Raw genomic sequence first — 27614 nt, 5'->3', positions numbered from 1 at the left:
AAGTTGCAGGGTGCATTGCCAAATGCTCCCTCGAAATTCAGAAAAGCAATGGGACTTCTTCAACGTCAAAATACATCTCTGTTTTTGAAATTAACGTGTGAAGTGCTGTTTCAGTTGATTGAATTACTCGGTTGGCAAATTTTCAAAATTACAGATCTTAAACTGATTGGCTTACCTCCTTCGGGAGTCGTCCTGTCGCGATTTTCGACCTTTATGATACAATCAAACCATTTCCAAGATGAGGCCAATGGGGCAACCTCAGTCATGATATTATACAAGAACTGTCATCTAACACGAAGCAATCCATCTAAATTTTATGCTTTTTCCTTATATTTCATTATATTACTTCATATCTTTACTAATGTTAATTATTAATGTAGATGTTCGTTTGCTCTTCTTCCTTCACATTTGTTCCTTTTTCTTTTCTTTTTTTCTCCTCAGTTAATATAATTAAGTACACATAAAATTTAAATTTAATAGATTTAATAGATTTTTAAATCGTTTTCGTATACATACTTTCGTTTTTTTATTTCCTCAATTTTTTCTCAAGAGTGTTTTGTTTATGAACAGCTTTTGTTTTCTTACATGCGTGTTTGTATGTGTGTGTGTGTCGGAGAAAAGAAACGAAAAGTTGTACCCAAATTATTAAATGCCAGCAACGTAAACTTATCGCATTCTCAGCATACACTAAAGGGGGCGGGTGTTAAAGTTGATGTACATAACGCGATACGAAGGATTGTGTAACAAAGGAATATTAAACGACGGAAACCATACAACCGAAATTGCTCATTGCAACATGCAAACGAAATTAAAAATAGAAACGGAAAATACACGATTCATAATGCTGCAGACGCTAATTCGTAAAACTGATAACAATATGTGTATTTTTATTATTTGCAAGACAAAATCGTGTTTTCTGAGTAACTAAGTTTCGAGAACTCGTCAACCTGACAATTTCGACGCAAACAAGTTGAAAATGAAAACCTGCCCGGAAAACGCCGCTCTGTGTTAATCATGGTACCATTATAAAACGGTGCAAGCCATTAGTTATTTGTTATTTTGCTTTACTCTTGATTGTTTTCGAAACTGAAATTTTCTATTAAAACTATTTGGAAAATAGCTTTTTTCTTTGTTCATAATTCATATTTTTTAAATAGTATGTTGTCAAACTTTTCTCATTAATTAATAGGTTTTTTGTTTTATTATTATATCGTATACAAATGATTTGTTCACTTAATTTTTTGTTTCATCAACTCGCGCATTCGCAAACCTTCACTCTTTTGAAGACCTAGTAGTGTAATAATCCAGTGCGGCTGGAAGTACCTTGGATTGCTGCTGGATCGTTGCTCGATCATCATTCTCAGGCCTGCATTCTTCATCCTTCATCTTCTAGTTCAACTGTCGTTTATTTGCTTGCACATATTGTCAATTTTTTGTTGTATTCTGCGCGTTGTTCCGCGTTGCCTTAGGTTTCCCCTTTTATGTCAGCGACATCTCACGCGCTTTTCTCTCGTACCGTATCTGTCTGTCTGCACTGGTGTTGAGTTCGGTAGATGACAACGGGGTTGTTGCTTGTTCAGTATTCCTCATTCTATCTTTAAGTACAAATCCTTCCTGGTTGGGTTAGAGCTAATTTTGGTATAGTGAATCGTATAACTGGTTTCCGATTTTTTTTCCTTTTTGATCATTTTTAAAAGTTTCAAAACTATGAAAATTGTATACGTTTGTGTGTTTGTTTTTCTTTTCAAATGTGAATTGAAGGGTTGATGCGTAGTAGTTTTCTACAGTTGTATACTTCTCTCTTAAGTTGGAAGAAATGAAAATGCTTTATAACGCGCGTGTTTCTACTCTAGAAATTAGCTTTGTTTTGTTTTCCTCTAATTTTCGCTAGAAAAAGAAAATTAGTTTGTTGCATTTATCTTCTGGTTTCACTAACTTGCTTTAATTTTAATTTACGTATATTGTTTGACGTGTGGCTTTCCTCCTCTTGCTCATTCATTTTCTTAATTCTTCTTTCGAATGATTGCTTTTCTGCCACGTTCTGTGCCCTCTCAGATGTGGGGGCAAACTTGTTTTTTTTTATCAGCTGAGAGCTGAGTGTGTGGCGTTTATGGCCTTATTCGTGGTATCGTATTTTGTTTTTTTCCCTATGTCTAATGGTATACACAATAGTTTTTTTTCTTCCTCTTTCGAGTTTTTTCCTATCGGTAGAATTGAAGTTTTCTTCTTATTCCATATTAGTGGGTTTATGTAGGTCGTCTAATCGAACAGAAAGATCCGAAACTTCTCGCTGAAATGTAATATGTATTGCAGAAAAATTCTTACTATCCACAAGTTTTGTTGGGTACAAATCCAGCTGCAGCGTATTCTACAATTCAAACTGAGGATTCGCGCGCTGGGGATGCTGAGAAAGGGCGATGAGATTGATACAAACATAAGCGAGTGATTTGTTTGGGTATTATTGTACGCATTCAATAAATAAACAAATCGCTGCCCTGGACGAATGTTTACAGGAAAAAAGCCAAAAATGAGCTGCTTGTAAATTATCGAAAAATTAAAATAATTTTGTTTCTTATTGCATCGCTGGAATAACGTAAAACATTCTCATGCGTTCGTTACGCTGAAAGCTGATGTTGGTATTGGTCGGAATTTTCTATTATTTATGCACAGCGTTCCGCATGACCTTCCCGCATTTGTCGGTTCGCCTGATTTTTCTAACTGACGATAAAATGAATGACTTATTTTCTCCCGTTGTACATTGTTGATTCTACTTGCTATGCGAGATATTCTCAATCGTTTGTAAATAATGTCTCACTACTATTTAAATTATTACAATTTAAATAATCTTCTCTGAAAAAAGCTAAAAACTAAATGTTTTCAATTTCACCTCTAGCGAGAAATTAAGTATGTTAAACCAAAAATCTAACCGTTTCTCATTTTTTTCTGATTCTATAAAAATAGCATTGCCCTCATTTGAACTAAACTAAAGTAACGCCTAAATCTGATTCCACATTTCAGATTCCCTACACTTGCCTAGGTGCACATCCTCAGCTAGGTGCTGCTTCGGGGTCTGTGTCGCACTGCTTCTTTACGGTGACCCACCCACTCTCACACACGTACAGTTAGTTTAGTACTCGCCATCTCAAGGACTCAGATCCTGGTGGCCACCCATCGGATCGTACCCCATGCTGCCGTCGTATGCCTGCTGCTGGTCGTAACCACCCGAACCGAGCGAGTAGCCCATCGAGTCTTGGGCGGGTGCTGGAGACATCATCGGAGTTGCGGCTCCACTCGGGGGACCACCCATAGAGTAGGGTGAGGCACCCGCGGCTTTCTTCGCCGCGTACAGGTTCGCTTCCTCCTGGGCTTTACCGATGTTCTTCTTGTAGCGGATGCGCTTATTACCGAACCAATTCGAGACTTGCGAGACCTGGCGAAAGAGAAGAAAAACATATGGTTGCAATCGGTTAAAAAGTGGGAACTTTTTGGAACTGCGAATACACTAACGGTTATGCCACACTTTCTGGCCAGTTCCTCCTTGGCCTCCTCCGATGGATATGGGTTGCTGAGGTGGCTGTAGAAGTACTCGTTGAGGATTTCTGAAGCCTGCTTGCTGAAGTTACGTCTCTTCCGCCGGGCATCGAGGAAGCGGGACCTAGAATGAGAGAAAATATAAGCGAAGTTGTTAGTATTAAACCATATTTTTTATTTTAATTTTATTGGTTTAATGTACAAAAATTGAAATTTATACCTCTGCTCCTCTAAAATTTATATTTATATTTCAAATGGCTTAACAACACATTTTCCACTTGAATATAACCTGCTCTCTTAATACAAAGAAGAAAATATGTTTATATTGAGTTAGTTCTGTTCCAACCAGAGCCAGACATTTTCGGAAGAAATGTTAAAGGAGGATTGTGTTCGAGACACGACCGCATAGTTGACGTAGGATTCCGTTAGGCTTTCTGTTGATTTTGGATATGTTTGAAGAATTACATCGTTAAACTCTTTGATAATGATTTGGTGGCCTCCTGAAAAGGGCCGTTTTATTTGGTTGCTGGGTATCGTTTGTTCACTCCACCAGAGTTTACCGAGTGATGATGACAGAAGGATGGTAAACAGTCGTTGGATGGTGCGTGTCAGATGAAAGATACCGAAGTGGAACGAGATATGATGAAAACCGACCTGTGATTTTAGACGAGATGCCTCCTGTGTTATGTATGGATGAAGATAACTACCAAAACCCAACACAATTATTATTTTTTCCATCGATAAAAACATGTTACTTTAATATAGAGAAAACATATTTGAAATGGAAAAGGTAATTTTCTTTTATAATGTTTACTTCCTGAGTGTTTATTCATTCCAATGCGAATTTTAATTGGACTAACAAAACAGACAGCTTAAACCAAACGACCCGTTCTCGAGCGGGAACACACCTAGTTTTTATTTATGAAAATTGAAATAAATCGTTTCATATAGTCATTTTTAACACAACTGTTACCATATACAATTTTACACTTACACTTGTGCTAAATTTTTCACAATACACGATCGGTCATTGATATGAAATTTCACGAAGCAACCAACATTTCAAATCCAAATTTAATTTTTTTTGCTAGAATTATCACTAACCGTACTTGCAATATAAAAATGCCCCGTTTTGCAATATTTGCTTTATCGATTTCCCCCGGGCATCTTGGTTTTGATGTCTCTGTTAGGGACCCGTCGCATATGTCATCAATTTCGACCAATCATAAGTGGATATTTCCGTTAGGATAGGGGTTGAGATTTTTCAATTGTTCGATAGTTAGTTTCATGACATATATTATTTTCTTCAATACAAAAAATTGTTATGGAATGCCGAAATCGATTGACGCAAAAATTTGATCAATCCATCCTGAAATGACTGAGCAATAAGCGTTTGAAATTGGACAATTTTCACGATGTGCACGATTTCCGATTTTCAATTTGTACCCCAATATATTCCCGAAAGACGTAATCCTACGTCAAAACATGAAAATCGACTCGGGAAGACGAGGTAAGACGGCCACCCCAAGCATAGAGTACAATTAAACACAATGTATACAAAATTGAGGCATTTCATTATGGCATATTACGATGTTTAGAATGTTTTTCGTAATCACGTTGATTTCCAAAATGTTTTTCTTTTATTTCATAACGTTATATGATAAATCAAAAAAGGGGTGAAAAAGGTGCTACTAAAATCAGGACGGGTACAGTTGGCCACCACTAGGGGTGAGATGGCGTGAATCTAGGTGTATAGAGGAAGATTGTTTCCGGCAAAATTGTACTACATATCAAGGTCGTTGTATTTTAGATTAAGGGCGACAAGAGTGGGAGGTGTTATTGTTCTCAAATCACCTATAACGTGCTTAATACGCAACCCTTGCGAAATAATCATAATTGAATATTATTATATTTGGTATCTGAAAAACACATCAAATTTATCATGAATACGCCTTGAGTTATTCAACCAACAATACAAGTGGTGTGATATTCTCAATCAATTCGTCAATTAGGCGCTTTCAATGGTGCGTTTATGGCAAGTCACATCCCTTACAATAGTGGCCACCTTGCTCCCGCTATGAGTTAAGCAATAATTCTATGAAATGCTTTAAAAACATACCGTTTTCTATATAAACACACTAAACAAACCTGTGTGTTTACTATTATAACGTTGGTTTCACATGACATATTCACACCTACAACACTAAATTTCTTGCAAGCAAAATAACAATTCGGTGCTCGTCGCCATCTGAAAAGTTTATTTTTATTGTTTATCATGTTTACACCTAAACACACGCAAAAATGGGTATACATAATTGAGTGTAATGCAATACACTAAAATAATTTATTATAATTGTCCAATAGTTGATTGTTTCATTAATCTAGAGAGTGTCCATCTTACCCCGGGTGGCCGTCTTCCCCCGTCCTCCCCTACGAAGTAGTCCTAGTCGAACCGAAGCGACTGAGAGGAGAGTTGAGTTTCATTTTCTTTCGAAGATCTCGGGCCCTGATTCCAACAGAGCATAGTCACATAGCAATCGCAACAAGAATTTTTGGTGCTGCAGCTGCATTCATATCAAATTTATTAGTGCAGGAAGTACCTGAACAGCAAGGATTCTGCGATTGAATTGAGCAGCGAACAATCTCTAGAAGACTGAACGAGAGAGGCCTGCGAGGTTGTGTAGTTCAACCAGGGCTTGGAAATATTGAGCTTGTTAAGTAACATTGAAAATATATTTTTATCAGTGTAACGCGTTTATTTTGCTTGTCGATGCTGCTGTCATTCATTCAGGAATTGTCAGGAATGTTGTGACTGTTCATTTTCAGTATCCCGATATGTGTGTGATTTTCTCATTGAGTCAGTGCCTTGCTTATTCAGTTGTTTTTTAAGTTACTCCGAAAGGGCAACGCAAATCGGTGGCGCAAGCGGAAATACCAACAAAAGAGCAAGATCTGCATGTACACTCACAGCTAATTGCTTAGGCTTAGACGGCGAGGTGGCAGTCTGCAGAATCGATCCGAGCAGCGAGTGCAAACTTCGTCAGCCAAAGCTGAATGTTAGCAATTTCATCCGCTAATCCTATAGCATAGTTTGATCCGTTTGCAAAAGGAAGCTCTAAGTATTCCCATTGCGGTCGTGTCTTGGACACCACCATTTTATGTTCGTGTGTTCAGAATTTAAAAAAAAATTAAATGTTTGAAATTTGAGTCAAGACGGTTTGAAGCATTTCTGACAAGTGGAATTGGAATTGCATATTCACTTTGTAAAATGAAAGCAATTTAACTGAGACGGAAACCTTGCATGCTTGAACAATTTAATTTCTTGTCACTATTATGAGCATTCTGTACTTTCTTATCTTCCTCAACGAATTTCTCCGTTTCGTCAGTGTCCGAGAACGATGCTAATAGTGAATGAACTGGTATGTTCATGTCAATGAATGACAAATCTAGGGATATTTTCTTTTGCTCACATTCCGTGAACGCAGAGCAGAACGAAAAACAGAATGAGCAAAACTGGATGAATCAACTGTGAGTGGTTTGCTGTGAATCTGAGGTTTGGCGTTGGTTCATTTTCGGTATCCCGAATGCAATGGTATAATGATCGAATGTGGCCGGAAATTCAGCTGAAAAGGTTGATGTGATACCGATATTTCCAAGCACTGAGTTCAACACAAACCAAGAAGAACTCGATGGGTCGAGTTCATTTCGCAAAAAACCTTTGGAAATAAATCTGCTACATTTTGGTATTTTGTAGTGATGAATCTAAGTTGAACTGATTTGGTGTAAGAATCGTCATGTGTGAAGCTCGTCTGAGCAATAGCTGAGTCCCCAATATAGCCTAAAAACTGTACAGCATGGAGGAGCAGCATAATAGAGTGGGCTGCGTTCTCTTGGCATGGCGGAGGACCCATTGCGAAGATCGATGGCAGGATGGACCAAAATCTCTATGATTGCATACGTCAGGAACATATGGAACCATATGCTGAAGAAACCCTACCGATAAGTTGGACTTTCATGCACGACAATGAATTCAAGCACACTTTACTTTGACTATCTCAAAGTACTGATCTCAATCTCATTTAGAATTTGTGGAACGATGTTGAGTATGTATAAAAAATGTGACCGACCATTAGGAGGCTGCCCAAAAAAGACGGTAGAATATCCGGTACAATTTATTTTGAGATCAGTGTAATGGGAACAAAGTCCAAATCTATGGCGAATATGGATTCGGAGGCGGCCCTAAGCCGCTGAGGAATCCGACTCTGCCTTCAATCCGCCGCAAGTAAACCTGTTTTCCACTGATTGCCAGATTTGAAATATAGGGGACGATCCTTTAGTTAGGTAGGACATACGGCATATGTTTTGTTTTGCTTTGAGATATGAATGATATACTAGAAAGCATAAATTAAGCGAGCAAAAGTATATCGTCCGACGCTCGGTCGGACCTAACTGAACGATCGTCTCCTATGTTTCAAATAGTGATGAAACGGATAGTGGTTTGGCCGGATATTCGGCTCTTTATTTGCGAATACAAAACAAGATTACGAGATTATTAAATTATTTTATTTTAAGATTATTAAATTAAAAAAGATTACAGTAAAACCTGTTTTTGTGCGAATTTTTTTTGTGCGATTTTCTCTTGTGCGGTTTTTTTTGGGCGATTTTTTTTGTGCGGTGTATGAAAAGAAGCATATTTGACGAAGTCATCGTCCATTTAGTTTTTTTATGGTTTCTATGCATTTCAGTGCGAAAAAAGCATTTTTGCGTCTCAATTATCCACTTCTGAAATCATTCCCCTCCTCTCATCAAATGCTTTTTCTAAGCTTTTGCATGCCATGATTTCTAACAGCAACACGTTTCGACATGCAACTAAAAGCACAAAACAGCCACGCGCAACCGAAAAGGCAAAGTGTCCCATCGCAAAGCAGGGAAACCAAAGGAAATTGAACGGTGAATGGCGTGCATTTGAGTTATTTTCTTGGGGGAAACTTTTTTTATGCGGTCCCTATCCCCCCCACAAAAAAAGGTTTGCCTGTGCTTTTTAGGAAGTAATAAACACATCTTTACATAAAAATAATGAACCATGATTAAGTTTTCGGTATAAAATAAATATCGCTCAATAGAGTATCATGTTTTCTGCAAAAAATATTGAACACAATTTTTTCTGTCAAGGATTTTTTATCACCATAATAAAATTTTTGTGGATATATTGAAATAGTTTCAATACTAGTCGAGTTAGAGTAAGTACTACGAATTCAAACAAACAAAGCACATCAATCAATATTTTCATTCAAGATTAAAAAACTTGGAACTGTTTTCAGGGATAATAATCTGAGAGTCGGTACACTTACTTCGACACAAATCCAATTAAACGAAGCAAAAGAGACGAAACTGAATTAAACCTCATACGAAGCTAACGACACCTTTCGAGACTGTTTCTACGAAGTGACAAATGAAAATGATACTCATCGTCGTGTTCAGGAAAAAATCCCATTGCTAACGAAATCGACAGTTGTGCGAAAACATTTCGAATGGATCGCAATCAAGTTCCTCACGACGTTCGATAGTCATTAAACTCTAAGCAGTACCCCAATTGGCAAGGAAGTCACTTCAAAATGCAATGAGGACAATTTGACTGAGAAGAATGAAATGATATAGTCGAGTCGGTAGAGGGAGATAGTGACTAAACGCCTGACTGACTGTTCAGTTGTTTTGGCGGAGAAACTGCGTGAAGAAGGCAAAAGTCATTACTAACTGACTATGGATATAGTCAGTGAGATAGTCAGCTGACTATCCTCAGTTGACTATGACTATGCAGAGCCCTGATCTCTAGGTTCAATCCGGGTAATCGATGGAAACATGTTGACTTGTTGAAAGTCTACCGATTGGAACAAAGTACTAAACATAGCAGAGAACTATTATTGAATATTAGTTTTTCATCAAAAATAACAGTAGATCAATATTTAGATTTGTTCTTTGCAAAAGTGAAAAATCAGATTGGCGATATATAGTTTTTGTGCCTTCTTCAAAACTCTATATGAATCTTTTACACTCGTTCCGCACAAAAATTATATAATTTAAAATCTAGTTTATATTTCCTGTTTGAAGAAAAGAAGGCTCTCATATAGAATAAATAAATTAATTGTAAAAAAGACATTTGATTTTTCAAAGATCGGGTCTTTGGTACTGATTTGAGATTTTTTTTTCTCTTACTTCTTACTTTAAGAATGTTACAGACAAGATAAGTAGTGAGAGAGAATAAAGATCTCGCAACACTATCCTAAATTGAATAAATGAACAATTAGCGTATATGTATCCTACGTAATAGAGGAACTCGTTTTTTTCGAAAATTGTGAAAAGTATGTAACAAAAAACTGTATCTGATAATTATTTTATAATATAATGACAAGTTTCTGTGGTATTATCAGAAAATGTAAAGTAAGTCAGGACAAAGTAAGGTAAAGTAAGAGTCAGGACAACATTAAAATAATAATATAATTAAATAATTATTTTAATTTAAAATATAACGATTTGAAACTGCCTTCGGCTTTCTAATGTGATAAAGTATCTTTGTTCCACGCCAACTTCAAGATTTAATGGAAGTTAGCAATGTACCTCTGAAAACGCTAATCGCTTCGTAATAGATGGATGATAATCGAACAAAGTGTTAGCATTATACAAGTGCGAACCAAATGGCTCATTTTATGTAAGCTATTAGGATATTTTTCATTTACAACTAGCAAAATTTTGGCCGGGATCCCAGTTTATTTATTACGCATAATTTTTATTCTAATGAAGTAAAAAGTGCAAAAATCAGGAAAAAATCAGGATCATTTCAGCAAAATCAGGTAAAATCGAATGTTTGGCCGGAGCGTGTCAAAAAGTCTGGGAAATCCTAAAAAATCAGGAAGGTTGGCTCTCTGCCTACGCCATTTAGAAAATCGATTCCTCAAGATTGATCTTTTCTAAAGATCGCCCAATCAAGAAAGGGTACGGCTTTGGTCGCAAGATATTCCAACGCTTCATATGCTTTGAAACCAGGGCTTCTAACATTCCTTCGCATTCCGAAAAAAATTACAGGGTTTTGCTTGTCGCAAATTCTTGGCATTTTTTTTTATCCATCCATATGCAAACCGAAAATACCCAGATTCAAGAATTTTTCTTCTCTATTTTGAAAGTCCAGTTGCAGCTCACGTTAAATGACCAATTCACGTTGGACCATCGACATCAGAAGAAGTTTGCTCAAAAATATAATTCCCAGGCCTTCTTCAAAAGTTGCAAGCTGATGTGATGCTTTAAAACGACTCGAGAACGTTACAATTGACGTCATGTAATTTCGCGCCTCCTCTTCTTCGTCCAAAAATCTGACATTCCGATCCATCTGCAGTCTCTTTGTAGTTTTGCTCAAAGCCTCGACGAAACCAATGACAATGTATAGCTTGCAAAGTTTCATCGAGCTCAGATTTGGAATATGGAGCTCATTTTCTCACGCCCTAGTTTGACCTTCTCAGCTTTCTGGCTGTCATGAAAAATTCTTCTCAATACATCCACACATAACTGTTTCCAGGGACCACAGGATCTCAGTTTTGATAGTGTGGTTTTCAAGCATTTTTATTTAATTCTTTATTTCAGAGGCATTCAACCTCCTCGGCTGGTTCGCCTTGCTCTCAAGCATGTATTTATCGATAGTTTCCGAAGAAGGAAAAAAGAAGAGAAATAGTTGATGTTAAACTGAAAGTTGCAACACAACCGGGAGGAGCCTGATTTGAGCCTTTAATATTAATACGAAATCTGATACGGATACGGATCTTACTCCACTCTCCAGAGTGGTTTCGCCTGCCATTTCGTACTTAGTATTGATATGTTTCCTATGTTACAGATAATAGTAATGTTTTCTGTAACATAGAAAGCAGTTTTCTGACATCATTAACATTCTAATTACTAAAATAATCAAAAATCGAAACGGTGAAATTGCATGTTCTTTTCCAGATTGGTGACGAAATTCAGTGACATTGTTAGAATTCCCTGATTTTCGAAGATTTTCCAGGTAGTTGAAACCCTGTGTAAGTATCATAAGTCAGGCTCAATGTTATAGTTTTTGGGCCAACAGATTCACTATGAGTGAAACTCGATATTGTAGGTTAAAGGATCAATGAAGATAAACGACAAATTTCACATCGTTTTCCCTTTGCAAGAAACAAAAAATTTAAGAACATTCGCAACTCACCTCAAGATCATGACAGCTTCGCAGGTGGACTGTTTGAGCTGCATCTGAATCGAGCTGAATTTTCGATGAATAATTTGTACCATTCGCTCGATCTCCTTCGGTGTGATGGGTCTGTGCGCAACGGGAGATAAAACATGAATATAATTTTTCGATGTGCTCTGCTGGACGTGTTCTGGCCTTACCTAGTGCGACTCTGCTCACGTAGAAGGTTCATAACGTGAGTGGTGAACTCGCTGCAAGCCTGCTCGTACTTCTCCAGCTCCTGGTGATAAATCTGACGAATCTGTGCCAGCTTGGCCCGGTAGTCCGAGTGTTCGATGGCGTTGTCCTGGCCTCCCGTCAGGTCCGATTGCGAGAGAAAATCTGCTGGTAGTTTGGGGAGGAAAGATATGGATAAATAAAAAACGTGTCTCCGGGAAACTTACCGTTGACCGCACCAGAGGCAACGGCCGCCGCACCTGTACCACCCCCTTTCTCCGGACCGGCGACACCCTCCGCTATCAGCATGTTGTCCAGACGCATCAGTTGTGGATCTGGAGGTTCCTCTTCCTGTGTGTTTCTCAGCGACAGAACTGGAACAGCGAAAGAAAAAAAAAGAATCAAAATCTGCTCATACGCTCGCGTTAACACTCATTTTTATGGCAATGTTTGTTTAAATATCATTCTTTCCGGCCCATCAACACTTGTTGCTTGCACAGGTTCGCTTTCGCTTTCACTTCCACACACGACCACAGGGGTTTGCCCAAAAACATTTAGTTTGATATGGGGGACGACTACGGAAAGCCCATTCGAATACCATAACACATAATAATGCCGTTATTACCATATCATTTTTTCGAAAGACCTTGACATCCCCGTACGGCCAAATCCACAATATAGCATCGTAATCGACAGAAGAAAAAAAAATGCGCGTAAAAAGAGATACTAAACCGCGCCAGAGCAGAACCTCCCCGCCGGAGTGTGTGAAAACAGATTTTATAGGTTTTTTACGACTAATAAAGCAAATAGTTATGGCACAATTTCAGAAACTGGAACGACGAAAGACGGAGGAAAGAGAAGTTCAAGCCGTGTCGAAAGGTACGCGCGTTTGCATGCGCGCATACTCCCGGGTGGTGCCGATGATGGACATTCGGAAAGGATGGTCATGGTGCGTATCGCCTCCCGATTGATTGTGGCTACCCTATATTTGAGAACAACTGGAGAGGTGCGACTTCCTAGACGCCCATTTGCAATTGAGTTGATGACCGAAAAACGACAATGAAGTTTTGGGAGACCATCAAATTCCTATTAACGCCACAGCCTTTATCACTTATTTCATAGCCACCTAAAGCCGCACCTAACAGTAAAAAAATCCACTAGCGGTCGTTAGATTAATTAATAAAACATTGGTCTTGGTCAATATTTGAACATCGCCTCGCTACTTTTGGATATGGCCATTAATAGTCGTCACCTAGACGGCATCTTTGTGGAGCTTCGTTATCAAATAAACAAACAAGTGCTTTTTGATGTTCGGTTTCTGTGTTGTTTTATCCCAGAAAACTATCATCACGCTGATAGAAGAAACGCAGCGGATGAAAATCCATGCAATGAAAAACAAATAACCGCCCTAAAACCTACCCTCACACGGTGATGTTCCAATTAAAGGTTCATGTCGGTAGAAATCGTGTGTTCTTCAAGATAAGTCTAAAGAAGCGTTCGCAAATATTTAGCCTGGTAACTTACCACCCGCTCCTTCATCGAGGGCGGAAAGGGCAATAATTGCATGTATTAAAAAAAAGTTAAGTAACGGAAGAATGAGTATTTTCCACACCTTTTCTATTTCCCGCCCAGCGCTAGACGCTCACTCTTTCTCTTTCTCTCGCTCACTGCCACCGCCGCCCAGCTGACGAAGCCGGCTCTTCTTGTTGTCGTCTTGTTTTATATTTTTACGATTATTTTACGAGCCCTGATACCGCTGTGATTTTGCATGCTACCACATTTTTATTACTCTATTATTTGATTTGATTATTGTTTTCATGTTTTTTTTTCGCTTCATATTTTCGGTTACTTCTCGACACGTTCTGGGGGCAGATCACGACAGCTTTGTTTTGAGGAACGACCACCACCAGACTGATTCGGCTTTTATTGCTATATCAACGATGGAGAAGTCGATGAATTTTATTGAACCCCGCGCTCGGGGACACACACCACGTTCTGCTGAGGCTGAGTAGGCAGGCAGTCGGTCGTCTGAGCGCAACTGATAAATAAATGAGCTGGATTCGGGGCGTGCGCGCGTCCGGTTTTGGTTCTTAACGCTGCCTGGCCCCGTTTGTTTTAGATGCTGTGGTGTGGTGGATGCACAATAAATATCGAGATAATTTCTTTTAAAATGGTATTATAATAGGATGCGTAGGCGTGCAGCAGTAGCAGCACAGTGCCCTGTCGAGGTGGACGACGTCGTCGCGTAAATAGAATACTGCTGTCTGAGAAGGGAGGTCAACTTCTGATGATTTAAGCCACGACTTTGTTTTCTTGCAGACCGTGATTGGAGTTCGGGATGTTTCCGCCGATTTTTCTATTGAGCAATTCTACGCAGAATCGTTAATCCGCCGACCAAACGCCCTCTGATTTCTGGACACTTTTCTATAAGAGTGTATCCAGAATCATTGAACTTATTTTTCAACTTTTTTTTGTTTCGGACTTTGTTGCTTCAAATTGGCTCTACACTAAAAAGTACGCTACGTAATCCAATGATGTTGCTTTTATTTGAAAGATGAGCAAATTTCGTACAGGATATAGTAGTGGAACATCTAAATTAGAGTATTTAAATAACATTTTTACAATTTGAAAGCTAGTAACTGTTAATGCGTAATTAATAATTTTATCCCAAAAATTCATATTAAACTTAATTGTTTCTATCAATCAAATTAAAGCTCTCAAAACACTCCACTATTTGTTCTTTGACGCCCAACTTCGATCTTTTTTTGATTTCCCTGCAATATAGGCATAAACAATTCCTGGTGAAAATTTAACCAAAATTTCAAAAATCACGATTTTCACCCCAATGTACTTATAATAGCCACTTAAATTTCACCTTAACGTTGAAAGGTTACATTTTTTCTTTAAAAAAGTCAAATTTGAACTATAAAAAAATATTTTTTTTTCAAACTGTATATACTCGAGTCTAAAATTGTATATAATCGAATCACATATAATCGAGTCTCTATATAATCGAGTTCGACCTAAAAATATTTATTGTAATATTTACAGGGGCTCTGCTGAGATATAAGTTTAATTTGAAACAAGTTGACCCGGCGGACTTCGTCGCACCCACAGTTGATATTTTCATTAAAATAATTTCGAACACTCAAGTTCCCCCAGAAATTAATTTCTGTTTTGACATACAAACCTGGTGCAGACTAAAACGCATCAAACCTGATACTGGCTGTTCAAATCCGTTGCTCTGTTCTCGAGTTGAATCGTGGGAAACGGACACCAAATCATTCTTATTTATACAGCCATTCCATGACAAACCGACATAGTGGTTCTCAGATTTCCGTGAAAAGCGGTAATTTTGTGCTTTACCGCAAAACATTAGTCCTGTATTTTTCTATTTTTTTATTTTCATTTTAGGGTGATTCAAAAAAATTTTTTTTTCTTTCCTCCAAAAATGACTTTTTTCAAAAATTCATAACTTTTGAAATACAGGACCGATTGCGTTGATCAATATATATCAACCCGTTGGATTTATGGATCATCTAAATCGGCCCAGTAGTTCGAAAGTTTTGATTTTTTTAAAAGAGTCATTTTTGGAAGAAAGGAAAAAAATTTTTTTTTTAATCACCCTAAAATGAAAATAAAAAATAGAAAAATACAGGACTAATGTTTTGCGGTAAAGCACAAAATTACCGCTTACCGCAAATATTTTTTTGACCACCCTAAAACGCAATCGGTTCTGTACTTCAAACGTTATGGATTTTTGAAAAAAGTAATTTTTGGAAGAAAGGAAAAAAAATAATTTTCTGAACCACTCTAAAATGGAAATGGTCACCCTAATGAAAAAATAGAAAAATACGGGTCTAATGTTTTGCGGTAAAGAACAAAATTACCACTTTTCATGAAAAACTGAGAACCAGTATATCGGTTTGACATGGAATGGCTGTATATGAGGGTGCCAATAAAAATGGCCATCTCGAATTTCAATAAGTTACCCCATAAAAAAATGTTCACCACCTCGAAAAAACACCCCATGCAAAATATCAGCTCAATTGGACTTAAGGGAGAGTGGCGCTAAGCGGTCAAAGTTTGAGTTTTTTGAAAATCAAAAAATCACCCAAGGGGGGAGTAAAGGAAATCGGGGGTTCCGGATCCGTTTGATGTCAAATGTATTAAAATTGCATTAAACGTCGAGATCTAGTGTCATCTTGAAAAAAAAATTCTGTCCAAAATCGGCCCTCTGGGACTACGAAACGAAAAGTATGGTTTTGAGTGCCAATAAAAATAGTTATCTTTATTTTTCATTCGGAACTTGCTACGAAATGTAGATAAATGCTGATTGGGACAATAATATACCCTTTGCAAAATATTAGCTTATTCGGACTTCATTTACTGGAGTCGCAGACGTTAAAATTTGAGTTTTTTGAAAACCGAAAAATCATCGGATATCGGGGTTTAAAAAAAATTGATGCCAAATGTCTTAAAATTGCATGACACGTCGAGATTTACAGTTATCTCGATTTTTTTTTGTCAAAAGAAAATGTTTTTTTGGCACTTGGTCGTCACCAGACGCAGACTGAGACGCATCAAACCTGATACCGACTGTTCAAATCCGTTGCTCCGTTCTCGATATAAATCGTGAGGATCGGACACCAAATCATTTTCATTTAAATAGATAATAAATTTCAATACTTGAGCAAATTTTTCAACGGGTTCTCATTACTTAGTCATTACAGCAGGTATTCAAACTACGATTCTTGAATAATAAAGGTTACTGATTGTGGATTGTGGAAACGCCCTCGTAAAAATCAGTCACGATTAAAATTGGTTGCATGATAATGATAGTTGTAATTCTGGGTAGCTCTCACCTTATGTACAAGGTGAAAAAAGAGGATTGGTAAAAAATCGACTGTTTAGCGTGGGATTGCTTCGGCCAGCTTATCTGGACAAAATTAAATATTATGTCTGCTTTGGTGTCTTGTTTAGATTCACACAAAACTTTATCGTGTATTTTTGCTCTAAAGATTTCTCCCATCGTAATTCCGACGAGGTCGCAAAACAAGGGTTCACAAAAGGCGACGTCCGCACTCTCCAAGAGCTCGGAGGCAATCGACAAGGGTATTGCGGGAAAGCTGAAGGTCTTCTACATTGAATTTATACAAAAGAAGACCTACAAAAAATTCTCCAAATTTCTCCAAAGTTTTTTAAAACAAAATGTCTTCCTTAGGGTCATCTCTACACTTTTTATTGATGACTTCTTGCTACTTCTTGCAACTTTGCGAAAAAAATCCATAAATTCGTAGACAATTTGTGTGTGTTTTTCGAAAATTTTGTAATTTCGAAAGGTTCCAAAATTATATTCTTAGAATACGAAATGCTTGCTGCTTGCTACTTGTCAGTCTAACCTAAAAAAATCTAACAGAAAGATCGAATGTCGATTAATCGACAACCGGTCGGTAAGCGCTGTGGAGCAAAAGTCGAATAATCGACGGCCGGTCGGTGAAGTGTTAACAGACTATTCCGAAGTGAAAGTTCGAAACTATTTACTTTGCATTCGAGCATTTCAAGATTATTCAGGACAGTTTTGGAGAACTTTTTGAAGGCAGACTATATGAAAAATATAACCAATTTGAACAACGGGCAGTTCGATCAGGAAAGTTATGTCAGTTTGGATAATGTTTATGTAGGTCGCGACTGAAATGATTATCAATGGATATTTGACCATATTGTGAAATTTCAGACAATGCCGTGGCTGAATTGAAGAACGATTCAACAAGTATTTAATCTGCAATCAAGTTCTAAAACGATTTCATTTCAATGATCCTTTGATCATCAACATGACGATAATTCATCAAACTATTGTCATAGAAGGAGAGCATATGTCAATTGTTCCCTTCTACAAAGTCTTCCGAATGTTTGCGACCGAAATTGTATTCAAGCTATCTATAATGAATTTGGGGAGATTTAAAACCTGGATTTCACTTACTTCACTGTAAACGAACGCTTTCCTTTAGGGTGAAATTTTGCCACTAAAAGTCGATGACTATCGGGCAATCGATGGAAAACAGTTTTGCTTGCGGGAGGCCGCCGTTTCCTACGGCGGGTCGGCGGCCCGCCGACGTGTTTCAAGCCTTTTCTCGATTTTGTACAATCGACAACCTGAACCTCGTATAGTAAACGTTTGACTGCTTACATTTCTGGTGCTTCATAGTGTAAAATTCTAACCTCGTCCATGAAAATGATTTGGCATTGGACCTACGGGTTGAGTAAAGTTTCATTACCTCATATCAATCATAAAGTACCATATACCTACTAAGGAAATGTTTCTTATGGATTTCCAGATAGAGGACGTTATGAAAAATTGTAGAATCGAGCAAATCACGAAGCGCCCGTTTGCTGCCCGAATCATCGATGGAAAAATGACACTTGCTCGAACTCCGGATCCGCGTTCACGTATGGAGCAATTAAAATCAACGTACAAGTTGAATGGAGAAACTATGTCTCGTAACTTTAATGTTTCATTGTATGATCAGCAATGGCTCTGTGGATCGATTGAAACTCTTATTCTGCCCATGTTTGCTCTTTCCTAGCGCTAATGAGAAAACGCTAAATAATGTTTCGAACAAGGAAGGATATAGTAATCTAAATCACCTTTCTGCATATGCATCAACAATTCATTTGCCTAATCGTTGTTCGGACAAACGAGGATAGTCGAAGCTCTCGATTATAACCGGCAGATTGCCCGCAATAAGCATGACGAAGAAGTAACGAAAAGCCGGAAAGGTAAGCCACATTTGATAGAGATCACATGTTTTCTTGGCATTCATGGTCTTGCCTTTCGCGGACCAGATGAGAGTCCGAACATAGGTAATTATGAAGACATCTGCACCTTGATCGCCGCCAGGGATTTTGCGTTCCAAGAATTTATAAACAACAAAGTTTTTAGTGGAACGTCTGTTGGAATTCAGAACGATCTGGTAGAATGCGTTAGAAACTACATGTTTCAGAAATCAAAAAAGGAAATTCAAGAAGCTGAAGTCGTGTCCATTCTGATGGATGAATCTACAGATTCGACTCGGTTATCTCAACTGTCTTGTACTCTGCGCTACGTGAAGCCCATGGTAAGAACTGTTTAGAAAATAAAATTAGTTAATATGTTTACAAATTTATTAGGTTGGCAGACGTTAGCAGTGACAAAACCCACGCTGCGTAGGCCGGACACGTGCATGAAATAGCTGCGTTTTTTTATCTTGATGCTGACGCAGATCTATGATGGTGCAACTGTAATGTCCGGGAATAAGAGCCATTATAGCATGCCAGGGCAATTGACCATGAACGATGAGTCGAACCAACTCAAAACTAATTTTGCTAATAATTGAAAAATCCTATTGAATTTTGTGTCTAATGTTATTTTACGAACATTCCATATTGTCTACTACAATTAATGACTGCAAATATTACACGTAATCTCAACTATCAAATTCACAAAAATACATACAAATTATTTGACTCATTTCGCCTACAAGGACGCCCATAAATTCTGTGCTCAGAATCACATTTTGCTGCTTATCAGTGCCAAATTAATTCCGTACGCTGTGATTTTTGGCTGGCGCTGTTGAACTAGTTTCAGAATCTAAATAACAGTAATCCGACGCAGATCCCATCTGCAAACTGCCTCTGCCTTTTTATATATACGCAGTGGTATGTAAGTTAACTAAAATCACATTTCATTTTTCGTTTCGTCGCCAAAAGTTTGGTGGGGTCCCATTTGGGCGTACGGAAAACGAAAGGAAAAAAAAGAGCTGAAGGTATTAAACCCATGAGGACACAAACCGAACGTCTCTCTGTGCCACACAACTGTGTTATCAGCAGCGGCAAGCAGCAGTACGGGGGAGGGACACAAAAGGATCAAGAATCTCACCATGAAACGGTTACCCAAAAATATATGTGAGCCAAAACGAAATGAAACGAAGCAGCAGCAGTCTGTGGATGGCTAGCAAGGGTGTGTAGGCGTACGCAGACAACGGCAGGCGGCGAGGCAAGTGCTTTTTTGCGTTCGTTGCGAATATACCCGACTCATATTATTTTCCCTTCCAATATCTTATTATCACGATATCAGCACGGAGAATAAGCAAGCAAGCAGGAGCGCGAGCAGCAGCGACAGGAAAAAATACGGGATTGCTATAAGAAGGATGAAATAGAGAAACGTGTCGCACGGTTGATAGCGCGAAACACGAGTCCCAAGTGCCACACCGCCAAGCAAGGAGTTTTGCTATACGCTGGGAAAGGAAAAGTCCTAGAAGTGGTGACGCGATGGGGTGGTTCTCGAAGTTCAACATGTCTGGTTGTAGATAACATCTTTTTTAAAAAAATTGTTTTGAATGATGATTATCCCCAAAATATATATTTTATTAAGGCACATGTGGCGTTAGCCTGACGGGGCCGGGAGTCTCTCTTTCATTCTCTCTCTCTTTCTTTCTTTCTCTCTCTCTCTTTCTCTTTCTCTCTCCAAGTTGAATGATGATGTTCACATATTTATTGCAAGTAAGTTAACACGTTAACGACCAGATGTTTGAAAAATCGAACAACAATTTTGATAAATTTCCATGTCCTTGGAAAGCAACCAATGTATTGTTTTTGCACCGAATGATAACTTTATTTATTAGTTACCACTTATCATCACTTCAGTTAGCGTTGTATAACTTTGTTCGGCTAGAAGCAAGTATCTTCCCCACACCACATACTGTGTTTTCAATTTTAATAACAAAGCCAAATAAAATACAAAAATATGTGAACCTATTTATTACTTTGATAACAAAAAAACACATAGTGATGTAGGACAAAAATGATTCGATTGAACTTCATATAGAAAAAAAATGTATATACAGTTGAACCTCGATTATCCGCGAGCGGATGCGGTGATTGTCGTTATACGCGGTGATCTAGCCCGACTATTTCGCGGATAATCGGGGGTCTACTGTATGACCATTTCATTTCCTGAAAAAAAGAATATTCTCTCTCTCTCTCTCTCTTTCTTTCTCTCTCTCTCTCTCTCTCTCTCTCTCTCTTTCTCTCTCTTTCTCTTTCTCTCTCTTTCTCTTTCTCTCTCTTTCTCTCTCTTTCTCTCTCTCTCTCTTTCTCTTTCTCTCCCCCATGTATCATATATGCATGCATCGATATTTGAGCTCAACATGCTTAGAGATACGCTACAGGTGAGCTAGATTTTTTTGTATCATACACGAAAATTACTTCAGTTAAGTTCGTTGGTTTTAGTTCACGACAATGTACCATCCATTGATGGGGTAACTACTTTTTGGCATCACATATCAAATTTTCGTTCCTCTTTACATGGACGCAAAAATAATATTGCGTACGCGGGTAACAACTGGTTCATCAGTCATCCTCGCTAGTCAACGCTAGTCAATTAATTTTCTAGCCAATTCATTTTTTGTTGAGAAACGCCGATTTTAACCTTCAACGATGTTTTCTTCGCTGTTACCCTGTATCATATCCCTCCTCTTCGATCGATACACTTTTACTTAGTCGCGGGAATACATACACATAATCTTTACAGATACAAACGACATGAGCCGAAGTTTGTGCAGGTCGCCGATCATTTACTAAGAGCTGAAGATTTTACTGGTTAGTGACCATTCTATCCTGAATTCCTCGAATAATCGGTTACATATTAATAATATAGCTAATAAGAAAAATTGTCAAGATATTGAACTCTCGACCCCGTCAGGTTAACGCCACAGTTCCCATTCTCATGTTTTGTTTTGTTTGTTTAACCCTTTCACGACCACGGGGACGCCGATGTCCCAAGCAAAAATCATGGATTAATTAAATATTCACGTAACCATTGTAAATTATTTTTTTATTTTAATATTTCGGAATGTACCTTTTTATTATTTTTACTGGCAATACATAATAGCGACCATAGGGACATATTTGTGCCATAAATTTAACAAAAAAAAGGTAAAAGTTTTTTGAATTTTTAGTATAAATTATGTTTTTAGGGTGCCTATTGATTCATAACATATAGCTAAATTGATTTAATAAGGTACCGTAACCTTATGGTCCTGAAAGGGTTAAAAGTGTCAGCAGGAGCTTATTGAAAGGAGCAAAGAGTTGATTTAATGATCTGCGCAAGAGAGTAACCCGCCTCTTGAAGTGAAAAAAATCACGAATGAAATCATTATGATTCTGGTTATTTTCTGAATAACACATTTTTTTTGCGATCCCTATCCACCGCAATTTTTTTCTTATTCTTGGATAAATGATCTTGGTTTGTCCAGTCGAAAATATGATAATGGTTTGCCCATTTTTTTGAATGCTCTAATTCAGCGCTCCTGTGTCAAATAAGGCCTTCGAATGTTTCGAAACATATAAATGAAATTGCCTTTTACATGATTTATAGTAGTTTGATAGTATATTTTTACGAAATCACATGTTTTAAAGGATTATAAAATACACCTTCTATTTGTGTCAATGCGCCCCTCATTCGAGCTAACTTTTAATCGATCACCAGATGATTACAGGGAAACTTCGATATAACGTACCCTCGATATAACGTCACTCGATATAACGTACATTTTACCTCGATATAACGTACACATTTCCAAAGTGTAAGGGAAAAAAAATTTCAATATTTTTTTTCTGATAGAACAATGAATTATCTGTATTGTGATGCTAAAACAAGTTTTGTACCTTCAATACAGCTGGTTTTGTAATTCCGGATTCTAAATGAATCAAGCTATAATCAACAGTACGAAGGGAAACATCATGAGAAAGGCTGGTTTCGTCTTCTGATTGAAGTTATTCATTAACTTTACTAAAACAGCAACACAATAATGTATTATAGACTACGTTTGTGAGTACTTTATTATGCTTCGATATAACGTACAATTCGGTATTACAATTTTGAAAGTGAAATGTACGTTATATCGAAGTTTACCTGTATTTGGCACGTATTCAGACCTTTTCTGGATTACAACACTTATAAATATTGTAAACATCATGCTTGCTCACCATTTGTTTCGTATTTACATAGCTAAACCATTAAATTAACGCATTTTGATGAACTCAATTCTGATCATGAGTTGTCCAATTCAATAATGTTGTTTTGTCCACATGATTTCTATGGCAACCGCTTGGCGCGCTGCAGTTTGTTTATGTTTGTTTATGGTGTGCTTCGCGCATAGCAGAAGTATGGTTTTTCTGTGTTGATTGTGTTGAGGTGAACACTTCTAAAATGCCCAAGAAAAGGCAATATTCTGAAGAAAGCCTAAATTATGAATGAATCAATATGATGACAGTAAACTCAAGCAATGATAAATGCAACATCTAATTGTGAATTCGAATGTTTTCATTCAAAAATGGAGATTTCTAAAACCGGACAAACCATGATAATTTTTTTGGGCAAACCATGATCAGAGGTGGTCAAACCATGATCATAATTCTTCTTTAAGGAAAATCGTTAAAAAACATAAAAATTTGAATAATTTCAACACCTTATGGTAGTATTAGCAACTAGAGACTTGGGGCTTTCCAACAAACCCAAACTCGTATCGATTATGTGTGATTTTCATGAAGAAAAATCGATTTGCATTTACTAGTTGCGTAAATCACCCCAAATTGGACAAACCAAGATCATTTACCCTATTATTTATTGCACGTTTTCTTTATCAACATCAAATCAAGACGACGGAGAGTTAACTGTGGGAAACCTGAGAAGGTAACCGTATCGAATTATCGCGATGGCGGAGAGTTACCTGCTTTTCTTTTTTTGTCTTTCGTTAAGTTGAATTGAATAGCTTCAGAAATTTCGGCCTTCTTCATAAAACGATTTCAACGATTGCGTGCTCAAGGGGGACCCCGGTCTGGAGAATAGCAAAAATCGAATTTTGTTTTTTTTTTCATTTTTGGGAAGCTCATGCCCCAGAAACGCTGTCCTGAAAGGACTTTTCGATATTTGATTTCGTTGAAAAGTTACAGCCAATAATATGAGGCCACTTCAAGGGATATAGTATTGGTGTACGAATTTTTGAAGGTGTTTTTCTCGAAACCATGTTTCTTGAACTGGTGGTATCGATATCTCTGGATCTACTCGACCGAATTGGCTGAATTTTCAATCAACATGTAAAAATAAATTATCTAAAGCGTTACATAGCCGTTTTTAGATAAGTTATTTTTTCGATTTTTGATGAGCTTCTAAATTGCGATTTTTCATAAAAAATAACTCATTTTTATCAAAAATGGCCGTTATTTTGGAAATTTTTCGAATTTTCAAGAACCACCATGTAAAATTTTAGATATTGTCCTATTGTTCCAAAATATCCCTTGGAATTCTCTCTGTGACTCCCCGTTGCTTCAGAACCGATACCACCAACAAGATACCGATTTTCAGACAGCATCTACGGATCCAGCTGTCAACAGCGTAATAATCATTATTCGTGCACACAAAAAAGGAAAATACAGCTTCAAATATATCTTAAACAATAACCAAAATACCCGAACACTTCACATTATTCCTAACATCCGAAAAAAAACTAAAATTAATCATTTTCCGTTCTTCTGACCTTGTCGATGTTAATAGAGTTAGGACATTCGAAAGCGAATGTGCTTCGAAAATGCATATTTGTGATTTGCAGTGTATTCGTATGAATGTCACCGGAGCGCAATCTTCATTATGAATTTATTCTGTCGTAATGAAACTTATTCTGAGAGAAATGCAATGATGACGAAGTCTCCATCTAACGAGGATAAGGAATCGAGGCGGCCCCAAGCCACCGAGGTGACGCAATCCGAGTCGACCGCCGACGGAAGCTGCGGAAGTTTTTCGCAAGCAAACTTGTGTTCCACCGAATGCCCGGTTGTTTTGTAACATAGGAGACAATCCTTCAGTTTGGTCAGACCGAGTGCAAGCGAGCGTCGGATGGCGTTTGCCTGGTTAATGTTTGTTTTGAAAAATGTTTGACGCTCCGACGGCGTTCATATGTAAATACCGCAATTCCCAAATACCCATATTCGTAGCACTAAAAAATAACAAAACAGTGCAAACAACAATATAAAAGATAAATGAGTGCCCGAGCGAAAAATAAAATTTCTATATATTGAATTTCGGCTCTGGTGACGCTAATACGTAAGTACCGAAATTTTTATAATCCAAATCGATCGGACCGATCTTTATGTAGTTTATCAATTTGTACCCTCAATGTTGCTGAAAGACGTAACCGTAGATCAAAAATATCAATACGCTTGAAGCTTGAGTCATTTGATATCTGGAAGTAAAAAAACCGATCTATCTCGGATTCATTCAATGAGAAAAAATAACTAAAAAATTGTTCCGATTTGGTTTTGAAGAAATCTCGAACTTTTCTTCGAATATCAGTTATCAGATTTTGGACACTTTTTTCCTGTAGTATAGTACTTTCAACACTTTTGGCTGGTTCGTCATTTTTTACTTCCATTTTTGGAATAATGCCGGGAGTGAGAATTGAATTCGTGACCTTTAGCGTGAGAGGCATGGATGTTACCACTACGCCAGATCGCCTCCATTTTGGATACTTTGTTGATTAACCTGAGCGGCCATTTCGTTCCACCATCTCTTCATCTCTGTCGCATCCCTCATCACCTCTCCACTCTACTTCCACTTCTGTTTGACAGTTGTCCAATACTTTTTTGACGAGTTTGAACCTGCTAGGGATCTCACCTGCACCAGTGGCTTTACAGAACTTTTGTCTGGAAAGCTGCCCATAATCCATCTTCATGAACGTTTCGGCGTACATGAGGATGCATCCTTCGTACTTCGTAAGAACTTCATTGTACAACTTCTGGGCACGTCATTCAACCACTAGTTTCTTCTCCAGTTTCCAGTTTGATTGCTTACTGGCCTGAATCCTCCAGACCAGGGATGGCCAAACGGTAGTCCGCAGTCTATCGGTCGCCCGCGTAGGTATTTCTTGGCGCCCGCCAGTTGGTCCAGGATAGTGTCACCTCCAAATGCAATGGAATAAATATCTCTCCACCTTTTGCTGTGATCATTTTATAAGGTATTTATGATAACATCAATAAAACAAATTAGTTGTAAGAGTAGATATTTCTTCATTAAATTTTCGGTTTCATTTTTTCAGGTTGTTAGTTTTCTAATATTAAAACATCCAGTTGTTCGACCACTTAGAATGAAGTAAAAAATTGTCACTAGGAATAATTTCAACAATTTGTTAAACGACCAATTGAAAATGTTGGAAACATCCGGCTTTGACAATCGATAAAAAACAAATTTTCGAAGAAAACTTCGCTTTTGAAGACTGCGTTCGCGAGTTTTAATGAAATATTGTTATTTGAATTTCAAAAGTAAATTTTAAGTAATGAGAATTAAATGTGCATATTATTTTTTTTCAAGAAACATAGTCATGAATAGAACAACAGTGATGAATGAGAAATTATAAATTTCTAAAATTAAATATTGGGCCCTATTATTGAACAGAATTTTGCTTGTTAGCTCTATTCTACGGTTATAGATACAGTCGGGTGAAAGCTGTCGGCATAATTTCGAGCTGTTTGGTTTGCTTGTTGCATTCCTGATGCTTTGCTTTAGGAAGCATTGCGGTAAAGTTTCGAAATATGCAATTCACCGATGCTCGAGAAATAACTCGATTTGATAAGATTCTATCTATTTACATAATGATAGTGATAGTTATAGGGATCGCATTGATCGTTGGATCCAATTTAGATAATAGGGGCTAACATTTCCGATAGATAATTCTTATACTTCTTGTTAATGGTGAATTGGTTAATTGGTCTCACAGACCGAGAATTAATAATTTTCATTTAGTTAGAAAAAGTGATTCGCCTCTAATTGGACATCTAGTCAATTGGGCAGCCCTGTAATGCGACACGAATAATTGGATATTTTGATATGATTCTCTAATTGGATGTTTTTGTAAACCTCTTTTGTACATGTTTCCTTAACATGATAAATTTTTTGGAGTGTTTTCAACCATATGTATTTAGCACACATTTCTAGTGATTATTTGTTAGGTTTTCAATAGTTTTCCTGTTTTAACTAATTTTTCAAATTGTGTTGCGTTTGTTGATAATTCCAATTACAGGTCACGATCGCCTCTAATGCCTCTCCTTGGTATGACCCATTAGAGGTAAATCACCGTATCTTTTTTTTTGCTTTAAGTAAACACAAATAATGCCTAAAATAGCATTGGCAAACAAACAATAGCAAAATTACACAGACACGCACAGTCTGTGGCAATGTGCGCGAGAATACGAGTTATGATTTTGCGCAAAAGATCGATCTTGCGGATCAGTTTTCTGAACGGTATAGGGATCAATTCACTGATTGGAACGTTACCAGAGAATCGATCTCTGCTAGATCGATCTTTGAAAATTGAATGCTTTTTTTCTATTTATTTACTTATTCTATATGAGTGTAGTATTTTCTTTAAGCGTGGAATAAACATTTCACATTTATATTCAAACATAAAAAGAATTTTATTGTGATTCTCAACATGAAGGTCACAAAAAAATCTTGAAAGCCCAGAAAAACTGTATTTTCCAGAGCATTTATCGCGTACCGTTATGGAATCATTTGATTAAATAAATTAATTGAAAACTATTATTAGAAATTCAACAACTGATATTC

General features: G+C 37.5%; 1 protein-coding gene across 11 annotated transcripts in view; it reads right to left on the bottom strand.

The window, feature by feature from the left end:
- Positions 1 to 308: 308 nt before the first annotated feature.
- The window catches only part of LOC129767617 (homeobox protein extradenticle), a 64776-nt gene continuing 37470 nt past the window's right edge, over positions 309 to 27614 (bottom strand). Inside the window, exons 3-7 of one of the 11 annotated variants that reach the window (XM_055768671.1) lie at positions 12184 to 12330; positions 11941 to 12124; positions 11759 to 11869; positions 3502 to 3655; positions 309 to 3430 (exon numbers count right to left, since the gene is read on the bottom strand). In XM_055768671.1, the coding sequence (XP_055624646.1) occupies positions 3143 to 3430; positions 3502 to 3655; positions 11759 to 11869; positions 11941 to 12124; positions 12184 to 12330 (884 nt within the window). In that variant the 3' untranslated portion in view covers positions 309 to 3142. The remainder of the gene's footprint in view (positions 3431 to 3501; positions 3656 to 11758; positions 11870 to 11940; positions 12125 to 12183; positions 12331 to 27614) is intronic. The other 10 variants (XM_055768672.1, XM_055768675.1, XM_055768676.1 and 7 more) reach the window with 10 other exon arrangements.

This window comes from Toxorhynchites rutilus, chromosome 2, assembly GCF_029784135.1.
Source record: "Toxorhynchites rutilus septentrionalis strain SRP chromosome 2, ASM2978413v1, whole genome shotgun sequence".
NCBI lineage: Eukaryota > Metazoa > Arthropoda > Insecta > Diptera > Culicidae > Toxorhynchites > Toxorhynchites rutilus.
The sequence above is the reverse complement of the archived record's forward strand: the minus strand, read 5'-3'. Positions and strand labels throughout refer to the sequence as shown.